This window comes from Camelina sativa, chromosome 14 (genome assembly GCF_030686135.1).
Source record: "Camelina sativa cultivar CO46 ecotype springtype chromosome 14, ASM3068613v1".
NCBI lineage: Eukaryota > Viridiplantae > Streptophyta > Magnoliopsida > Brassicales > Brassicaceae > Camelina > Camelina sativa.
Window position 1 is genome coordinate 33,301,068 of NC_141893.1, and position 19,734 is coordinate 33,320,801.

Below are 19,734 nucleotides of genomic sequence, written 5' to 3' on the forward strand. Positions count from 1 at the left end.
AGAGAAGCTTGAGTTGGAAGTTAGTCCTAATCCTAGGAGAGTTATGTTTACAAGAGATAAAGATCAAAGTGTATTTAGGAGATATCTAAATATGGATGATTTCTATTAGAATTAGGATTAGCAAAGTAGTATATATGAATGTGTTGAGATGTGACACAACTTATGAGGTTTTGAGAGAAAGAAAGATTAAGAGCTTAAGTTTTGAGAGATTTTCTTAAGCAAATAAAAGTGAGATATACTTTTAATCTTGTGTTCTTAACAAACCTCTAATTCTATATTTGGTAATCATGTATGAATCACCGTAGTCACACCACAACCTAAAGAAGGAGGAGGAGGAGGATCTCCTTCTATTGTTTGTCCGATGCTAACATCGACCAATTACACTGTTTGGGCGATGAAGATGCGGATAACCTTCAAAGTACACAAAGTTTGGGACGCCATTGAAGCAGATACCGATAAAGTTGACTTAGAACAGAACAATATAGCTATGGTCTTATTGTTTCAGTCGATACCTGAAAGTTTAACATTGCAAGTTGGAGAACTTGATACAGCAAAAATGTATGGGAAGCAATACGTTCTAGACACGTTGGAGCAGAGAGAGTTCGAGATGCCAGATTTCAAACTCTAATGGCAGAATTTGAGCGTTTGAAGATGAAAGGATCAGAGAACTTTGATGATTTTTCTGGTAATATAGCTACGATCTCATCAAAGTCAGCCGCCCTAGGAGTTAACATAGAGGAATCAAAGGTTGTTAAGAAGTTTCTTAACAATCTTTCTCAGAAAAAATTTATTCACATAGTTGCTTCTCTAGAGCAAGTTCTAGACTTGAATACCATCAGCTTTGAAGATATTGTTGGACGTTTGAAAGCCTACGAGGAGTGTATCTCTGAGGAAGAAGATAATCAAGACGATCAAGGTAAATTGATGTATGCTAATACATAGTCACAAATGAGTCAACATTACCGAGACTACAATGGTGAAACTGGAGGTTATAGAGGAAAAGGCCGTGGAGGTAGATCATTCTGTAGAGGACGAGGAAGAGGTCGCTACAGTGGTAGAAAACTCTCACAGATCACATGTTTCTGCAATGATCAAACTGGTCACTTTGCAGCACAGTGTCCAGATCGATTACTTGAGCTATAGAAAACAAAAGAAAGTAATAATAAAGATACAGAGGATGCAGATGAACTCTTGATGCATGAAGTGGTCTACTTGAATGAAAAGTCTTGTTTTCAAAGTAAGTTCGAGACAAGTGCAGGTAGAGATAACATACGGTACCTCGACAAAGGCGCGAGTAATCATATAACTGGAGATAGGCGGTGATTCTGTAATCGGAAAAGTACGCTTTGGAGACGACTCTAGAATCGATATCAAAGGAAAGGGAACCATCACCTTTATTGATAAGAATGGCAAGCCGAGAATAATGACTGACGTTTACTACATCCCTGAAGCAGGTCTTGACATATGGTTAAGAGTAAATTATCTAACTATGAAAGATGAAGAAGGGAACTTACTTGTGAAAACAGAGAAGTCTAGAAATCGGTTGTACAATGTCCAAATGGGGTTACATGACAATACTTGTCTATATTTTGCAGAGATAAGTGAGCTAAGTAGGTGGCATGCAAGGTTGGGACATATAAACTATGCCACTTTAACTTCAATGCTGCGAAAAGAATTGGTCCTAGGAGCTCCAAACCCTTGTGAAAGAAATTTGCAGTTCGTGTTTGCTTGGCAAGCAAACAAGCCTTGTGTTTCCTCAAGCAACCATGTTTCGCGCTAAGAAAAGACTAGAGCTCTTACATGGAGACCTTTGTGGTCATATTACGCCAAGTACACCTGCAGGGAATAGAAACGTCTTTGTGATCATTGACGACTTTTCTTGCTACATGTGGACTATGCTATTAAAAGAGAAGGGAGAAGCGTTCTACAAGTTTCAAAAGTTTAAAGCTATGGTGGAAAAATAAGTTGTTGAAGAAATACAGACTTTTAGAACAAATAGAGGAGGAGAGTTTGTATCGAATGAGTTTAACTGCTTCTGTGAAAATACAGGCATAAAATGACACATGACCGCACCATACACTCCACAACAGAATGGAATAGTGGAGAGACGCAACAGGACCCTGATGGAAATGACTAGAAGTATTCTGAAGCATATGAATATTGCTAACTATCTCTAGGTAGAGGCTCTAAGACATTCAACTTACTTGCTAAACAGAGTAGTAACGCGATCCTTGAGAGATGTGACGCCATATGAGTTGTTCCCGGACAAGAGACCTACAGTTGAGCACATTAGGATTTTCGGTTGCATTGGTTATGCTAAGTTGGAGAAACCAAATCTCAAGAAGCTAGATGATAGAACGAGGGTACTTGTTCATCTAGGAACCGAACCTGGTTCTAAGGCTTATCAGCTGTTAGAACCTCAGTCAAAACGAATCATAGTGAGCTGCAATGTTGTGTTCGACTAATCAAAAGGATGGGACTGGTATAAAAATAACTCAACAGAGGATGGTGATGAGAGTTTTAGGATTAGTTTTAGTGTCTTCGGAAACCATGGTTTTCGAGAATTTGAGGAAGATCAAACTGCACAACAGAATGATGATAATCGAGAATCTTTGAGTGATGCAACGAATGATGAGCATCCGGAAGTCAAAAAAGACGTGACACACAGAGGAGAAACAGAGCAAAAACCAACATTGACTGCAGTGATGCCTGCAGATTCAAGTGCAATCTTGACAGAAACTGAATTGCGAAGATCAACACGAAAAAGTACTAAGCCAAAGTACTTAAATGATTATGTTTTGCTTGCGGAAGAAGAAGGTGAATTTCTACTATTCAGTCTTAATAATGAACCTAGGAGTTTTGAGGAAGGAAAAATGTCCAGGGAGTGGGCACGGGCGTGTGAAGAAGAAATAGGCTCAATTGAGAAGCTTAGGACTTGGGAGCTTGTTGACTTACCTGTAGGAGCAAAACCAATTGGCCTGAAGTGGGTATTCAAGTTGAAAAAGAATTCTGATGGTAGTAGCAATAAGTATAAAGCTAGACTTGTCGCCAAAGGGTATGTGCAGAAATCTGGTATTGATTTTGAAGAAGTATTTGCTCTAGTTGCTAGGATTGAAACCATACGACTGCTTATTGATCTTGCGGCATCACATGGTTGGGAGATTCATCATCTTGATGTCAAAATAGCCTTTCTTCATGGAGAGATTAAGGAAACTGTCTATGTTTCTCAACCAGAGAGATTTGAGAAAGAAGGAAATGAAGGTAAGGTTTACAGATTTAATAAAGCCTTGTATGGCTTAAGACAGGCGCCAAGAGCTTGGAATAACAAGTTAAATCACATTCTGCAGTACCTTAATTTTGTGAAGTGTTCAAAGGAACCTTCTGTTTATCGAAAGCATATCGGGACTGATCTTCTAACCATAGGCGTGTATGTTGACGACTTATTTATCGCAGGAACAAGCTTGGTTGTCATTAACAAGTTTAAGGAGGAGATGGGTTCTAAATTTGAAATGAGTGACCTTGGAAAATTGACATACTACCTTGGGATGCAAGTGGATCAACACCAAGATGGAATAACTTTAAGCCAATCTCGATATGCTCACAGGATTTTGGAAGAGACGGGAATGTCAAAGTGTAACTCGGTTCATATACCAATGGAACCGAAACTGAAATTGTCTAAACCTGAGAATGAAAGGGAGATTAATGCAACAATATATAGGAAGAATGTAGGATGTCTAAGGTATTTATTGCACACAAGACCGAATTTGTCTTATTGCGTAGGGATACTCCGTCACTATATGCAAAGTCCGAGAGAGTCGCATGGAGCATCTATGAAACAATGTCTACGGTATCTAAGGGGAACTACGAACCTCGGCTTGTCTTATGGTAGGATGAAGATGCCTCGGCTAATTAGTTATAGCGACAGTAGCCATAACATTGATGCAGACGATGGAAGGAGTACTTCAGGACACATCTTTTATCTCGGAGATAGTCCTATCACTTGGTGTTCGCATAAACAGGACGTGATGACTCTTTCTTCCTGTGAAGCAGAGTTCATGGCTGGAATTGAGGCGACAAAACAAGCTGTTTGGTTGCAGGATTTGATGGTAGAGATCACTGGATCTACGGAAGAAAAGGTTACTATCCGAATTGATAATCAATCGGCCATAGCTCTCACAAAGAACCCTGTCTTCCGTGGGAAAAGCAAGCATATACATAGGCGCTATCACTTCATAAGAGAACATGTTGAGAGTGGTCAGATTGAGGTTGAGCATGTCCCGGGAAATGAGCAAAGAGCATACATACTTACAAAGGCCTTAGACAAAAACAAGTTCAAGGTAATGAGAGACCTCATGGGAGTTCAAGCATTGTCAAAACAGAGCTTCAAGCTTAAGGAGGTTGTTGGGATAAGCTTGAGAGAAGCTTGAGTTGGAAGTTAGTCCTAATCCTAGGAGAATTATGTTTACAATTGATATGGATCAAAGTGTATTTAGGAGATATCTAAATATTGGTGATTCCTATTAGGATTAGGATTAGCAAAGTAGAAGAGGGGGAGCTCAAGAGGGGGAAAGAGATAACAAAAAAGCTGACGTGGCGAGAGACAAAAAGGCGATTTAGGGTTTTGGCTTTCTGTGCAAGAATCATGCCGTCGCCTGCTTCTCCGACTCTAGGAGGGGCGGTTCAGGCATTGGAGAAGGGGGTTTCATCACAGGTGGTGGTGGTTCCCCACGAGGTCGGTATTTCGGGATCGTCGCAGGAGCCTATGGAGGAATCTAAGGAACACACGTTGGAGCAGGATTGTGTGACCAGTCCAAGTGTATCTGTGGGGGATGCTAAATCAAAGCGTTCTTATGCTAATGTCGCTGGCAAGCATGTCTTTACTAAGCAACCGTTTAATGTCATAGAAGTGGATGGTCAGCAGAGGGTGATCGTACCAAAGGATGTTCTGCTTGGGGCTAAACCTCTCTGGGAGGATTTTCTCCTTGGTAAGTTTTTGAGCACAAAAGCACCCCATGTGGGCAAGATCCACATGATCGTTAACAAAATTTGGCGTTTGGGAGATACTTCTTCTCAGATAGATGTTTATCAAGTTAATGACACAACGGTGAAATTCCGGATCCGCAGTGAAAATATGAGGCGCAGGGTGTTAAACAGAGGTATGTGGAATATTATGGATATTCCAATGGTGATATCGAAATGGTCGCCTATTGAGGAGGAAACTCAGCCAGCTTTGAAATCTATACCTTTGTGGGTGATTTTAACAGATGTCCCACCGTCGATGTTTACGCATAAAGGTTTGCAGTTCTTGGCAAGTGCTGTAGGCAAACCCACTCGACTACACTCGAAAACTGATGCCTGCACAAGTTTTTATGTTGCTCAAATTATGGTGGAAGCTGATTTAACTAAACCTCTTCCACGAGAGGTTGTGTTTATGGGGGGAGAAAGAGGGTGAACTGGATGCTGTCATTAAGTATTCTTATCCCTGGTTACCGCCAAAATGCGAGACATGTGTTAAATGGGGTCATCTCAAGGATACTTGTTTGGCTCCACCTATCATTACACCACCGATTAGCAGTCCTTTGAAGGAACCTGAAACAGAGCCGGTGCAAGTTCCGTTAACATCCCCTGCTCATGTGGTCACGGCGGAGCCAGACACTGAAGCCTCTGCCGCACTCAAGGATGTTTCTTTGAATGCAGCTGCAGTGGAGGAGGTTTGGCAAACGCCTAAGTCGGTCCGAAGTCCAGGGTAACAGCAACCAGCTGAGCTTAAACATAATGATCTGTCTCTTCTCTCTAATGCATTCTCTGCTCTCAGTGACAAGGGGGATGCAGAGGAGGACACCTCGGAGGATGTTGAGGATTCTTCTGATACTGATGCAGTAAAGGAGATCAGCCAAACAGAAACGCAGTTGGGGGCTTCCCTCATCCCTCAGCTTCGACCATCTCTGCCTCGTGGTTCTAAAACTGCTCATAAGGTTCTCTCAAACCCTTCTACTCAACCCCCTAATACTCTTAGGGATCAGAGTAAAAGGACCTCCTCCGAACGTGCTTAATGTCTGGGTTCTTTTGGAATGTTCGTGGCTTAAATAGAACTTCAAAACATTCCATCATAAAGAAGTGGGTTGGTGATTCGAGATTGCGGTTTGGTTGTTTTTAGAGACGAGGGTCAAGGAACGGAAGGCACAGTGGTTAGGTGCAAAGTTATTTAAGAATTGGTCGGTTCTGTCAAATTATGAGCATAACGCTAGAGGGCGCATCTGGGTGGTCTGGCGTGAAAATGTAAGACTCACTGCGGTGTATAAAACGGGACAACTTATAACCTGTTCAGTTAAACTAGAGGAAGATGAGACTGAGTTTTTATGCTCATTCGTCTATGCGTCGAACTTGGTGGATGAGCGTAAAGCCTTATGGGAGGATTTGCGTCATCATAAGGATTCACCGCTTATGTGGGATAAGCCCAGGATTATCTTTGGTGATTTTAATGAAACATTGGCTCTTGAGGAGCACTCTCGTGGTGCACACGATCCAGGAATAACGGAGGGGATGGGTGACTTTCAGTCCGTTTTCAACTACTGTTCTTTCTTGGATTTGACTGCTCAAGGTCCTTTGTTTACTTGGTGTAACAAAAGGGAAAATGATCTAATATCTAAAAAATTAGATCGTGTATTGGTCAATGATGATTGGCTTGGGGTTTATCCGCAGGCTTACAGTATATTTGAAGCAGGAGGATGTTGAGATCATTCTCGTTATCGTATCAATCTAGCTCGACCAGAGGAGCCTAGGCAGCGTCGTAAGCCTTTTAAATATGTTAATGCCATGGTAGGCATGCCTGAATTTGTGCCTTTGGTGAAGGAGTTTTGGGGGGAGACAGAGTCTATTCACATGTCTACTTCTTCTCTGTTTCGGTTTACTAAGAAGCTTAAGGCTTTGAAGCCAAATCTGGCAAGGCATAATATGGACCATTTAGTTGCTAAAACTAAGGCGGTGTATGCTCAGCTTTGTGAAAAGCAGGAATTTAACCTCCTACATCCCTCTGCAATAGCGATGGCTGCAGAAAAGAATGCATATGACCGTTGGTGTTTTGTTGCTGGTCTTGAAGAGAAATACTTGAAACAGAAGTCTAAACTTCACTGGCTGCAAGTTGGCGATCAGAATAATAAAACCTTTCAACGTGCAGTTCAGGTTCGAGCAGCACAAAATGAGATCCGGGAAATTACAACTCCGGATGGTCGGGTTGTGTCGGATGTGATAGGGATCAAACAGGAAGCAAAGAGACATTTTAGAGAATTTCTACAATTCACTCCAACTGACTTTGAGGGAGCCACAATTGCTGAGCTGCAAGATCTTTTGGCTTTTCGTTGTTCCTTGGAGGACAAGGAGAGACTTGTTCGACCAGTCTTAGCGGAGGAGGTGAAAAAGGTTGTGTTTTCTATGCCCTCTGATAAATCCCCAGGTCATGATGGGTTTACAACAGAGTTCTTTAAGGCGACTTGGGACATTCTCGGTGGAGAGTTTGTGACTGCAGTTCAATTTTTCTTTGTCAAAGGATTTCTTCCCAAAGGTGCAAATGCAACTATTCTTGCTCTGATTCCAAAAAAGCTTGAGACTCAGGAAATGAAAGACTATCGCCCAATATCATGTTGCAATGTGATCTATAAAGTCATCTCTAAGATCCTAGCTAATCGACTGAAACTGCTCTTGCCAAAATTCATTTCTGGGAATCAGTCGGCCTTTGTTAAGGACCGTTTACTGATTGAGAATGTGCTTCTTGCTACGGAGTTAGTTAAGGATTATCACAAAGAGTCAATTCCAAGTCGATGTGCTGTTAAGATTGATATTTCCAAGGCCTTCGATTCTGTTCAATGGCCTTTTCTGCGAAATGTCCTCTCCGCATTGGACCTACCACCAGTTTTTGTGCAATGGATAATGCTTTTGTGTAACAACAGCCTCTTTCTCGGTTCAGGTCAATGGGGAACTAGCTGGTTTCTTTAACAACTCCAGGGGTTTGCGACAGGGATGCTCACTTTCACCTTATTTGTTTGTCATTATAATGGATGTCCTCTCTAGGAGGTTGGACAAAGCGGCATGAGTGCAGTTTGGTTATCATCCAAAATGCAAAACTCTTGGTGTCACACACTTAAGCTTTGCCGATGACCTTATGGTTCTCTCTGACGGTAAGGTTCGATCCATAGAAGGCATTGTGGGAATTTTTGACGTTTTTGCTAAGCAATCGGGGTTGAGGATAAGCATGGAGAAGTCTACTATTTATCTAGGGGGTTTGTCTGCTACAGCATCTCAGGAGATTAAAGAAAAGTTCAGTTTTGAGGTTGGCCAGTTACCGGTTCGGTACTTAGGCCTACCTTTAGTCACCAAACGTCTTACTCTCTCAGATTGTTCACCACTTCTGGAGCACTTGAAGAAGAAAATAGGTTCCTGGACAGCCCGTTTTCTCTCATTTGCAGGCCACCTAAACTTGATTCAGTCAGTGTTATGGAGTATATGCAATTTTTTGTGCTCTGCTTTTCGACTTCCGCGACAATGTACAAGGGAGATTGATAAGTTGTGTTTTGCTTTCCTCTGGTCGGGCCCGGATTTGAATTCTCATAAAACTAAGGTTGCTTGGGAGGACGTCTGTAAACCAAAGAGAGAGGGAGGATTGGTGTTGCGGTCTCTTAAAGAAACGAATGATGTTTGCTGTTTGAAACTGATCTGGCGAATTTTTTCATCAGATGACTCTTTGTGGGTTAAATGGGTGAAAAATACTCTCCTCAAACAGGAAAGCTTTTGGTGTATAAAGCAGTCTACCACGGCTGGTTCATGGATGTGGAGAAAGCTTCTCAAATTTCGACAACTGGCAACTCCTTTCTGCAAAACTGAAGTAAATAACGGTCATCACACATCATTTTGGTTTGATAATTGGTCTACTATGGGGTGTCTGATGGATGTGGCTGGGGAACGAGGTATCATTGATATGGGGATTAGTAAGACTTATGACGGTTGCAGATGCGTGGGACAGACATGGTAGAAGAAGGCATCGTCTGCAACACTATAATCAAATGGAAGCTGAACTTTTATTGAAGTTTAATGCTAAAACTTCCTTGGCTGATGCTTTTCTTTGGAAAGGTAAAAACGACAAATTTCATCCACGGTTCTCCACAAAAGCAACCTGGAACAGCATCCGCACTGCAACGGCCGAGGTACCATGGTATCATTGTGTCTGGTTCACTCATTCAATACCTAAATTTGCTTTCTGCACTTGTCTTGCAATCAGAAACAAGCTCTCCACGGGGGATCGGATGGCGAACTGTTACAGGGGAAACCCTGCAGAATGTGTTTTCTGTAATAATGATATTGAAACCCGGGATCATTTGTTTTTTTCCTGCACCTTCAGTTCAGAGATTTGGGAGGGTATTGCAAAGCGGTTGTATGGGACTTGCTTCTCCACTAACTGGTCTTCCATCATTACATCAACTTGTAACTGGAATGACCGAATGGTGCGATTTCTAGCTTCCTCTGTTCTTCAAACAACAGTTTATACTCTCTGGCAGGAAAGAAATGGGCGGAAACACGGTGAAAACCCCAAACCTGCCCTTCGACTCATCCAAAGCATTGACAAACATATCAGGGATCAACTACTGGCAATCAGTCTCAAAGGAGATAGGCGTTATGAGACTGGTCTTCTCACTTGGCTTGGCACTAGGCATTAAATTCTATTTTGTAGCAAATTTTTTTAAAATTCTCTCAACGGAATGATGCACAAGTTGTAAAACAGTATTTTTACTTTTGAATATAATTAACATTACATTCAAAAAAAAAAAAAAAATAGGATTAACAAAGTAGTATATAATGATGTGTTGAGATGTGACACAGCTTATGAGGTTTTGAGAGAAAGAAAGATTGAGAGCTTAGGTTTTGAGAGATTTTCTTAAGCTAACAAAAGTGAGATATACTTTTAATCTTGTGTTCTTAGCAAACCTCTAATTCTATAAGTTTTTCTTATTTAAAGGGTTGGTTTGATTAAGAACGTAGTACCCAATATATTCGAGCCTCGTATACGTATTTTCCCCTTTAATGTCCAATATATAATGGCTACGAATATTTGCAAGTTTTTGTTTTTGGATTATAGTTTTTGGTTTATGTTTTTTAGATTTTGTATTAAAAACCTTTTGAAAAATAAATAAAAAATGAAAGAAAAAGTCAAGTTAACAAAATAAATGAGATCAATGAAAGAGTTTGAGTATAAGTTTTTGAGATTTATGTGGTATAGCGATCGGTCAATGTGCGATCCAGACATAACGAATTCACGGAGAATTGAAGATTCAATACAAGAGAAAATATGGAGTATCATCGACAATAGTAGACGACAATGGAGTTTCTTCGAGGGGAAGATAGCCAATAACGACTATCTCATTATTTTGGGATTGACTCTGGAGAGGGAAAGAAACTGATTTACTTATCTGTTGGCGAGTAAGGCTTCAGTTTCGAAAGCATCCTGAAAATTCACTTCTCCATCATTTTTTTCAAGGATAGATTATGTATTTGTAGATGTGTGCTTTGATTTGTTAAGTGTCAGATGTAATCTTGATGTATCAACTCTTGTACAAGAAGATTTCAAATTAACGAATGAATGAGATTTTAAAAATAAATATAATAAATAGTTGAGAAAAACTAATGAAAGATAGATTTTAGATTTTCTTTAAAAATTGACAAAAACCATCAAAATCTAAATTTTATATTTTTCGGGAAAATCACATTTATGAAATCTTGATGGGCTATAAAAGTAGAGTTTTGTAAAAACTAAAACCAAAATCCAACGTCTACCGGTTCCTCTTCCCTTTTGCGATAATCGAGAGAAAAAAAAAAGTTCGATTCAAAAACCTTAACCCCTAATCTCAAAATCTGGAATCTCTAAATTTATTCCCTCTTTCAAAGACGTCCAAGAATCAATAGCAGGTAAGTCTGACAGTTCTTCTTGTATGTCGCCAATCTCTTTCTGCGTTTCTATGTTTCAAGCTTTCAATTTGTTTCTTTCTAATCTAGAGGAATAAACATAAGAGATTCAATATGTTATTGTCAGCCTCCAAGCATTGCGATACATTTTAAAAGTACAAAAAAAAATTTGGACAGATAGAGGAGAAACATTCTCATCTCCCCTCATTGATCCTGACTCCAAGCATTGGCTGAATGTCGCCATCTCTGGGCGTCACAAACCCTGTGGAGTAAGACGAAGAAGCATCTGTGTCTTTAGTTTGAAAGGCGCTGAAAGAGGAGCTTGGGGTGTCATCAAATCTCCAGTCGGTTAGGTAGCCTGGCTTAGAGGTTACATCACTGACCTCAACGTCTCCTGAAAGCATGGCCACCACTCTTGACATAGGTGGTCTCAAGCCATAAGATGTCTGAATGCACAACAGAGCAATTCCTATCATGCGTTTCACTTCTTCCATGTTGAATTCAGTCAGATCAGGATCTATTAGTTCCATTTCACGGCTTTTCTCGTGTAGATTCCATGCCTATATATACACACCACGTACGATTATATCGGCTTAAACCATATATATCAATCAAAATGTATGTAAGTAAATAATAAGGACGTACCCATTCAAGAAGATATTTTTTTTCTTCACCGAGGCTCACATCAGAGTTTGGCCTTCCACTCACTAGCTCAAGAGCCACAACACCAAAGGCATACACATCTGTTTTCTCTGTTAGATGTCCACGCATCGCATACTCTGGCGCAAGATACCCACTACATTGGTACAACATCATTTGTTATTGTTGCAAAGAAGAAAATTAGTAGAGGGTTTGGGGATACGTACATGGTCCCTGCCACTCTTGTACTTATGTGGGTTTTCTTGTCATCATATAGCTTTGCAAGCCCAAAATCAGAAACTTTTGGGAGCAGCTTAGAGTCAAGCAAAATGTTGCTGGCCTTCACATCCCTGTGTACTATGCAAACACTCGCCTCCTCGTGGAGGTAGGCTAGACCTCTGGCAACTCCCAGGCATATCTCAAAACGGGTTGGCCAATCAAGATGTAAATTCTTTTCACCTCCTGCAACAACCCAAAATCAGCTTGGAGCATAGAATCAAAGATAAATAAGTACTAATCTTGCTGCTCATTACTAACCATGGCCAAATAGTGCATGATCGAGACTGCCATTAGGGAGGTACTCATATACGAGCAAACGATGATCTCCTTCATAGCAGCACCCGTAAAGCTTTACTAGGTTGCGATGCAGAACTGTAGAAATTGTTACGATTTCTGCAACAAATTGTCCCTTCCCGTGTCTGGATCCAACCGACAACACTTTCACCGCGATCTCTCTTCCATCATTCAGCTTTCCCTGTTGATTTAACACATTAAATCATAACGAAAACACATTGAAAAAATTTGAATACATACCTTAATTTTAATAGGAAATTTGAAATCTATACTAAATTATTCATGTCTTTGAAATGTACCTAATATATTGTACAAAATAACTATTTTGTCCTTAATTAAAAATAAATAAAAAATAGAAAATAAATATAATATAATTAAATTAATTCATTTGACAAAATTATTTCTAAAAACATTGTGTAAACTAGATATTTGAAATTTTGCTAAATGTTTTTTAGAAAACGATGAATAAATTCATTATATATAATATTAATCAATAATTAAAAGATTAAAATTCAGATAAAATAAATAAAATATGGACTTAGGTAATAATTAAAATATCTGGTGTTATTTAGTAATTTAATTTTAAAAATTTATTATAGTAAAATTAAATTAATTAGAATTATTCTTTTTGGATTTATATTTAGTAAAATTTCAGATAATGTTAGTTTTCAATATATATATATATATATACAATTCACTAATAATTATTTAATCGATGGAAAAATAAATAAGTCGACAAAAATTAAACTTAAATAACCCGTTAAAAATATCTGACCTTAAATATAATTCAATGTAAAATGTAATAAGTCAACAATGAATAAACAAATAAACAGAAAAATATAAATCGATGAACAAATAAAATAAGACAACAGTTAAAAAAAATCGACTATGTTATAAATCCACTAGCCATAACATAAGTCAACTGTTTTAATATTAGTCAATGACAAAGATAACTAAGTCAAGAGAACTAAAAAAACAAAATGATTATTCAAAAAATCGACATTATAAATAAATCAACATTGATTAAAGTAAGTCTAAAACATTAATATATATATATATATTATAAATTGTATAATCTTGATTATTTATTTTTAAATAAATTGTAACGTCCGTGCCCCGAAAAATATGAAATATGGAAGTTTATATCGAGAATTGGAGTGAAGTCGGTTTAATTTTCGGTTGTTTACTAAGCTGGTCGATTTATTAATTAAATCAAAGGATGGTTTAATTAATTTCGGTTTAAATAAATCTTGGTTTAATCTAATTAAATTATTGTTTATTATAATTAAACCAAAAACCCTCTTTGTTAATAAGAGGACGCCTCCTTCCTGTTATTGTCGTCAATGACTGAAAGAAAACAAAGAGAAGAAGTGCTCATTCACGTGTGAGAAGAGGAGAAGGGAGAGTAAACTAGATTTTTGGTGTTCAAAGCAAAAGGAACAGAATCGTCAGGGTTTGGGAGAAGGAGGATCCGACTGCTCAAATCGTTTCAAAAGGTATTGATTTTTGTTAGGGTTGTATCTAAGAGATTTTTCGTACACTCTCCTTTTTACAGAAGTGAATTTGAGTTAATATTCTAGGAGATATCGGCAGTTTCGTGGGGCGTTTCTTCTCAGTCGCGGATTGAGACCAGCGAGTGTTTCGGGATCGATTGTGGTTCCATATGAGATCTGATCGTGCTCAATTTTTTTGGGAAGCTTTGTGACATCTAGGGCTAGCTTTTCACTGGAGGGATTTGATAGGTAATGGTTGGTTTTTATTTTAGGGTTTCGTCTTTGAGACGGTTCTTTTTTGATGTTTCTGTCCAGTTTTCCTATAAGTCGTTTTTGGTTGTGTGGCTTGTTGTAGGGCGTTGCTGGGCTGTTTCAGACGTTAGGAGAGTCTCAACTGGTTGTATTCGTTGTTATAATCAGTTTGATAAGGTGAGTGCGTGACCATGAGCTTATCTAAGCGATTGGGTTGTATAACTTGTTTTGCGTGATGATGTGAGGTGTGGTGAATGTGTTATTGAGTGTTCTATTTAATGACTGGTTTGTTATATTTTATTTGTGTTGTACTTTTGATTTGCTTGTGTGTATAGCGCGTAGATGGGAGGATCGTCTCACTGGGTATTTCTGGTAATACTCACGCATCTCATTGTGTTTGTGGTGCAGGTAATGTGTAGCGTGGAATCATAGCGATGAGGAGGAGGATGATATATGGTCTCGGTTATTGTGTTATGGTTATGTTATTGATGTTGGAACCTTGTATAGAAGCATGCTAGGTTGATGGTTTATATTATTTTTAATTGATATGATATTTATATTAAATTAGAGTTGGTTTGGTTGACTTCCGCTGTGCATGTTGATTTGTTGTTGGTTTATTGTTTGGTTTATAATTAAATATTATAGGGTATTTAATTATATTATTATTATTATTTTAAAAAAACGGGTCGGATCGTTTCATAAATTTAAATCTAAATAATATCAACAATATATATATATATATATTTTTAATTCAAAATTTTAAGATGAAAAATTGATTCATGTAACCATTATTTAAAATACAATAAATACATTTTTGTTATAATTTATATTTATTAATAATTTATGTTGAATTTAACAATTTTAAAAAATAATTGATTTTTATATTTGAATTATTTTAAAATTTAAATTTGGTTTTTATTGTTTTAATTATTTTTATTTAATTGTTAAAATAATTTTTAATAAAAAAGATATATCTGTCCATTTTCATTTCAAAATGTGTAGTCTTCAAATAACTATAGTATTGAGTGTAATTTTCAAATTTCTTAAAAAATTTAGTATATTCTTAAAAAAGTCCCAAACACATTTGTTCATTTTGATATGAGGTTTACCTTATAAACAGACCCAAATCCTCCTTCTCCAAGCTTGTTTGAGGGATCGAAATCTTGAGTGGCACTTTTAAGTTCAGAGTAAGTAAAAGTGTAAGGTTTTACGTCCATACTAAGCAGCTCTGCAACAGACAAAAAATATGAATCAATTTGAAAGATGATACTGAAGTTCGATCAAGGGCTACTTTGTGTTATGACATCTATACCTTCGTCATCTGTGTAACGCTTTTTGCTTTTTCGGATGATGAAGATAACCACGGCCGCAAGAAAGATGATCAAAAGTCCTATGCCAACAAGAGCACCCACAAAAGTACCAGTGCCAAACTTTTCCTTTTGTGGTGGCCTGTTAGCTATATTTGGTGTAAAATCTAAACAACAATGTGGAACCGATAAGTAGATAGAAAAAAAAATAAAAAGAAGAAAAAAAAAGAATTCGTCAGTTGTTGTTGCGATACCTGGTTTTGCACTGACGGCCGATATTAGTGGCCCATAAGTACCCATAGTAGGAATAGCAGTTGATCCTTTGCCAGCCCAGAAAAGATGAATTTCAAGGTAATTTTCTGATACGTTTGCTTTATATTCTCTCCGAACAGCTCGGACAGCAGTGCCACCAGCTGTTCTGCGTATATCAAAATCCTTTGCAACAAGTTTTCCCTGGAAACACGGAGCAAGGTCTAAGAATTCAGCAAGAAGATTATTACACCAAAAAGTTAAGTTGTACGGTAGGGCAGACCTGGACATAAATGTCAAAAGGTCGTCTTCCTAAACGTCTCGATGTGTTAGAACCAAGAATCTGTATTTCAGCAAACTGAAGTGTTACGGTATAGCCTCCATTTCCTAGCCCCAATCCATAATACCTTAGGGAAGATGTAGAGTGTCTTGCTGACTGAAAAAGCTCTGAGTCGGAGTCCAAAGTGTTGAGTATCTCTAACCCTACATTATGGGTAATTCCGGCAAAATATCCTACACTAGTGGCTGCCCATCTCTGAACATCACTCACAAAAAATGAAGCTGATCCAAGATCCTTCTCATCCCTCTCAAATACTGCTCCGCTAACAGACTGTATTTTTAAGCCTCCGCAGTTGATGGCAAAGTCAGAATCTGGACCACCAATCATTAGTAGAGAAAACCTTAGAACATATATTGAGAACAATGGTTATAATGATATATTTCTGTCACACTTACAAATTCCTCTGCCTCGATTACAAGGGAAGTTCTTCTGCAGGCACTTTAGTCCTGGTAGAACCCTTTAACCAAATTATAAACAGATTTAGGGAGAAGAAAAATAAAATATGAAACTGGAATTTCAGGCATCAACAAGAACATAATTTAATAAAATCACCTCTTGTCTAGACCTTCCAAGGTGAAGTTGTTAACAACAAGGTTCCTGCACAAATAACATACAGTTTTAGTAATTATAATTCTTATAAATGTTTCCCATTAGTAGAGATATAGTTTACTTACAGTTTCAAGTTTGGTAAGCTGACCCATGAAGGAAGACTACCGGACAAATCATTGTAGGATACATCTCTGAAAAAAAAATAAAAGAAGAAAATTATGATTAGGATCTACATAATATGTTATATAATCAAAAATAGTTTCCAGATTATATCTGATCAGGATTTTGTGGCTTTCAAAGATGATTAATTAGAAAGGACTTTGTACAACTCACATATTGATCAAACTCCGGCTCTTTTCAGTTGGCAAAGAACCATTGAACGTGTTGTTTCCCAGAAACCTAATATAAAGACAACAAAAGTATTTTCCACAGTTATATATCACTGGTAGTGGTAGGGAATACATACCAACATAAAAGACCCACAAAAACAAGTAGAAAACTGACAAGTGAGTAAGTTGACTCAAGTTGAAAAGTGAAGCCGGAATTGGTCCATGTAGTTTGTTGAAGCTCAAATCACTGGAAAACAGACACGAATTATACACATCAAGTACAATGAAGGGAGAAAAATGAGAAATAATTATATGATATTATCAGCAATGTTAAGATCACTTTGGGTGGCTTTCACAAATCATCTCAATCGTACGTAAAGGAAATTAAAACGAGCCTTGACAGAATGTAGTAACTTACACTTGTTTCAGTTTTGAGTATTCCCCGATATTAGAGGGGATTGTCCCAGTGAGATTGCTGTTCCTAAATGTTCTGCGACTCATATCATCAAATGTTAAATACAAGGAGGAGAGGGAAACATTTCTCACATCTTGGAGTAGAATTGTTGCCCTTACAATGTATTTAGAGATTTCATGTTTTTGATGAATTCGAGAGAAGAGCTTCCATTGGAGATATCACCAACACTCCTACAATATTTTAGGATAGGATTATAAACGTAGAGGAGAAGATAGTAACTAAGAATTGATTTTGGCACCAATGCAACTAACACATACAGGTCTGTCAAAGAAGTTAAGTTGGAAAATGACGACGGTAGCGGACCACTCAAACGAGTTCCGTGAAGTTTCCTGCATGCAGTTAAACATGCCATGCATGAAGAATTTCCCACTATGACTAAAAAAATTAAGGAAAAAAATGAAATCATTCTTACAAGATAGTAAGTCTGGTCCATTTTCCTATAAATTCCGGGATCGGACCAGTAACGTCCACATCGTTTAACCAACTGGTTACAAACATTAAGGAAAAACTTACCCCAAGAAAAAAATAATGTGAAGTCACAAATAGGTATATAACAAAAATTAATGTAGAAATCCAACTATGAAACTTAACTATATGCGAATTCAATAAAAATGAAAACCTTACGCGTCTTGCAGCTCTACAAGATTAGCAAATGATGAAGGTATTTCTCCACTAAGTCCAGAATTTCCTAGGTATCTGCAATAAAAATAATAACAAAACTAGATGATGATTATGAAAGATTATTAATCAAACACTGCAGAGATTAACTTTAGCAAAAAACACTGCAGAGATTAGTGAATTACACAAAAGTATTATATATATCATATATGTTTCTCACATTTTCAGTAGTCTTGTGCAGTTCCCAATCTCAGCTGGTATAGGACCGGAAAAGTTATTTAGACCAATACCTCTGCATACAAAAAAGATATATGTTCAATATTAAGGAAGCATCAAAATCTGACATTTACTATGTTTTTTTTAAATAAGAAGAAAAAGCTTACAGCGATTTTAGACTTGTAAGCAAACCAATTTCCTTGGGAAAGGGGCCAGACAAGGCATTGACCCCAATAGTTCTACAGTTGTTGAGAAACCGTTGTAGCGTGAGAGACAAGAAAGAGAGAATTAAAAAGAAAAGGAAGAAGAATTAAGGTTTCATTCAATCAACATGAGCCTTATATTACATCCATTCCAGTTGAGTCAAGTTCCCAATTGCAGGAGAAAGGGAGCCTGTTAGATAATTTTGAGCCAGGTTTCTGAAAGAAAGATGCATGTCGTCATCTTTTGAGTATTTTTTTTCTTTTTCTTTTAAGTGAAGGAAAGGGTAAAAGTCTATACAGATCGGTGAGGTATGTCAAAGTCCAGAGCAGTGGAGGTATAGGTCCTGATACATCTTTCGCAAAAACCTTGCTGTGAAAGTGAAACAACATTGATCGAAGAGGTGATAGATAAAAATATTTAAGGAAAAACAAAAAGAAGAAGAGAAATATATATGTATGTACAGGGCAGTGATGCGGCAGATTGTGGACTTGTCGAAATAGCAGTCGCATTTTATTAAAGGGTTGTAGTTTTTGTCCTCCATGGTGATTTCCTCCTTGATGGCAGCGCCGGAGCAAAGTTCGCCGCTGATGTTCCATTCCCTCGGAGCCTTGATCCCCCAAGCCGCGAATATGGAGTTCAAAGCCCCCGCTGTTTGCAGTTTATCCCACAAACAACCGTCAGTCATTTTTTTTAACCAAATAACTTTTGTAATTTCAATAAAGTACGTGTTGAACACCAAGATTAGAGACCTTCGTCGGGATGAGTAGTGGCTCCGGTTCGGTTTTGAGCTCGAACCAGGTGAACCGCACCTGGGATACATAAGAGAAACCAGACGGTGAGGACTAGATACGTGGGCATCGTCGCCGACGGAGGTTTTACTCTCTCCTTTTTTTGAGACCAACGGTTGTCTGACTATCTTAACTACAAAATGCTTTGGTGAATATCGTCTCTCTTATATGTGGTCTTCATATCTATTTTTTGTTGCCTTAAATTATCTTTCTTGACTTACTAAGATTTATTGACTTATATATTAACCAACCAAAACATGATAAGTGGACCAACGTCTTACTATATTGTTCCAATTACAATTGACTTCAAGTCCGAAATTTCCCGTCGTGTACCGGTTTCTTTGATTTTGTCATTTCCCGTCGCTCTTTCCTCCATGCTGATGATGTTTTTGGGAATAATCCACTTAATTATCAAGATAGAGACTTGCGTAGGCAAATCACAAATATTTTTGTGGAAGTAAAGACTTTTGACAACTTGTTGTTTTCTCTCCTAAAGTTAACTTAAAGTTCTCCGGTTAAGGTTAACCCATGTTTCTATTTTACTCTCACAAAAACTAAAAAGTTATTAGTTAGTGGTTGTAGATTTCAGTTTCTATAGTTGGCGCATGATATATATATATATATATATATATATATATATATATATATATATATTTTTTTTTTTTTCTTAAATGTTCACAAACAAAAAAAAGTCTTTAAGATCAGTGAGCCACTAATTTATTTAGAGAGATCAAAATATATAAAAAATGATT

The 19,734-nt window shown here is 37.7% G+C and overlaps 1 protein-coding gene and 1 pseudogene across 5 annotated transcripts; one reads left to right on the forward strand and one right to left on the reverse strand.

Moving 5' to 3' along the window:
- Nucleotides 1-4,642: 4,642 nt before the first annotated feature.
- On the forward strand, nt 4,643-9,707 carry LOC147928961 (uncharacterized; annotated as a pseudogene).
- A 1,297-nt stretch (nt 9,708-11,004) lies between these two features.
- On the reverse strand, nt 11,005-19,196 carry LOC104742980 (putative LRR receptor-like serine/threonine-protein kinase At1g56140). 5 transcript variants are annotated; one of them, XR_015579858.1, is made up of 24 exons: nt 18,944-19,196; nt 18,656-18,842; nt 18,492-18,563; nt 18,338-18,409; nt 18,158-18,229; nt 17,995-18,066; nt 17,781-17,852; nt 17,569-17,640; nt 17,414-17,485; nt 17,255-17,326; nt 17,100-17,171; nt 16,857-16,928; nt 16,686-16,751; nt 16,478-16,543; nt 16,356-16,400; nt 16,199-16,260; nt 15,747-16,114; nt 15,469-15,667; nt 15,220-15,381; nt 15,017-15,135; nt 12,127-12,343; nt 11,817-12,051; nt 11,596-11,729; nt 11,005-11,510 (listed from the first exon to the last, which is right to left on the reverse strand). XR_015579858.1 is itself a non-coding variant. In XM_087484021.1 (24 exons), the coding sequence occupies exons 1-24, from the start codon at nt 19,050-19,052 to the stop codon at nt 11,145-11,147; spliced, it is 3,063 nt and encodes a 1,020-aa protein (XP_087340147.1). In that variant the 5' UTR covers nt 19,053-19,194; the 3' UTR covers nt 11,005-11,144. The 5 variants fall into 5 exon arrangements, 3 of the variants coding, with proteins under 3 accessions (XP_087340147.1, XP_087340146.1, XP_019091660.2); XM_087484021.1 differs by having other exon boundaries at nt 11,596-11,746; nt 11,817-12,048; nt 12,133-12,343; nt 18,944-19,194; XM_087484020.1 differs by having other exon boundaries at nt 11,596-11,746; nt 18,944-19,194.
- Nucleotides 19,197-19,734: the final 538 nt, after the last annotated feature.

Bases quoted from the DNA above. Each gene is read 5' to 3' on its own strand.
- LOC104742980 (XM_019236115.2), bottom strand. From the start codon at position 19,014: ATGTATCCCAGGTGCGGTTCACCTGGTTCGAGCTCAAAACCGAACCGG. The intron at 16,752-16,856 runs GTCAGTTTTCTA...TCTTTATATTAG, and splicing joins TTGAGTCAACTTACTCACTT to GTTTCTGGGAAACAACACGT. The intron at 12,052-12,126 runs GTTAGTAATGAG...GGGTTGTTGCAG, and splicing joins TCATGCACTATTTGGCCATG to GAGGTGAAAAGAATTTACAT.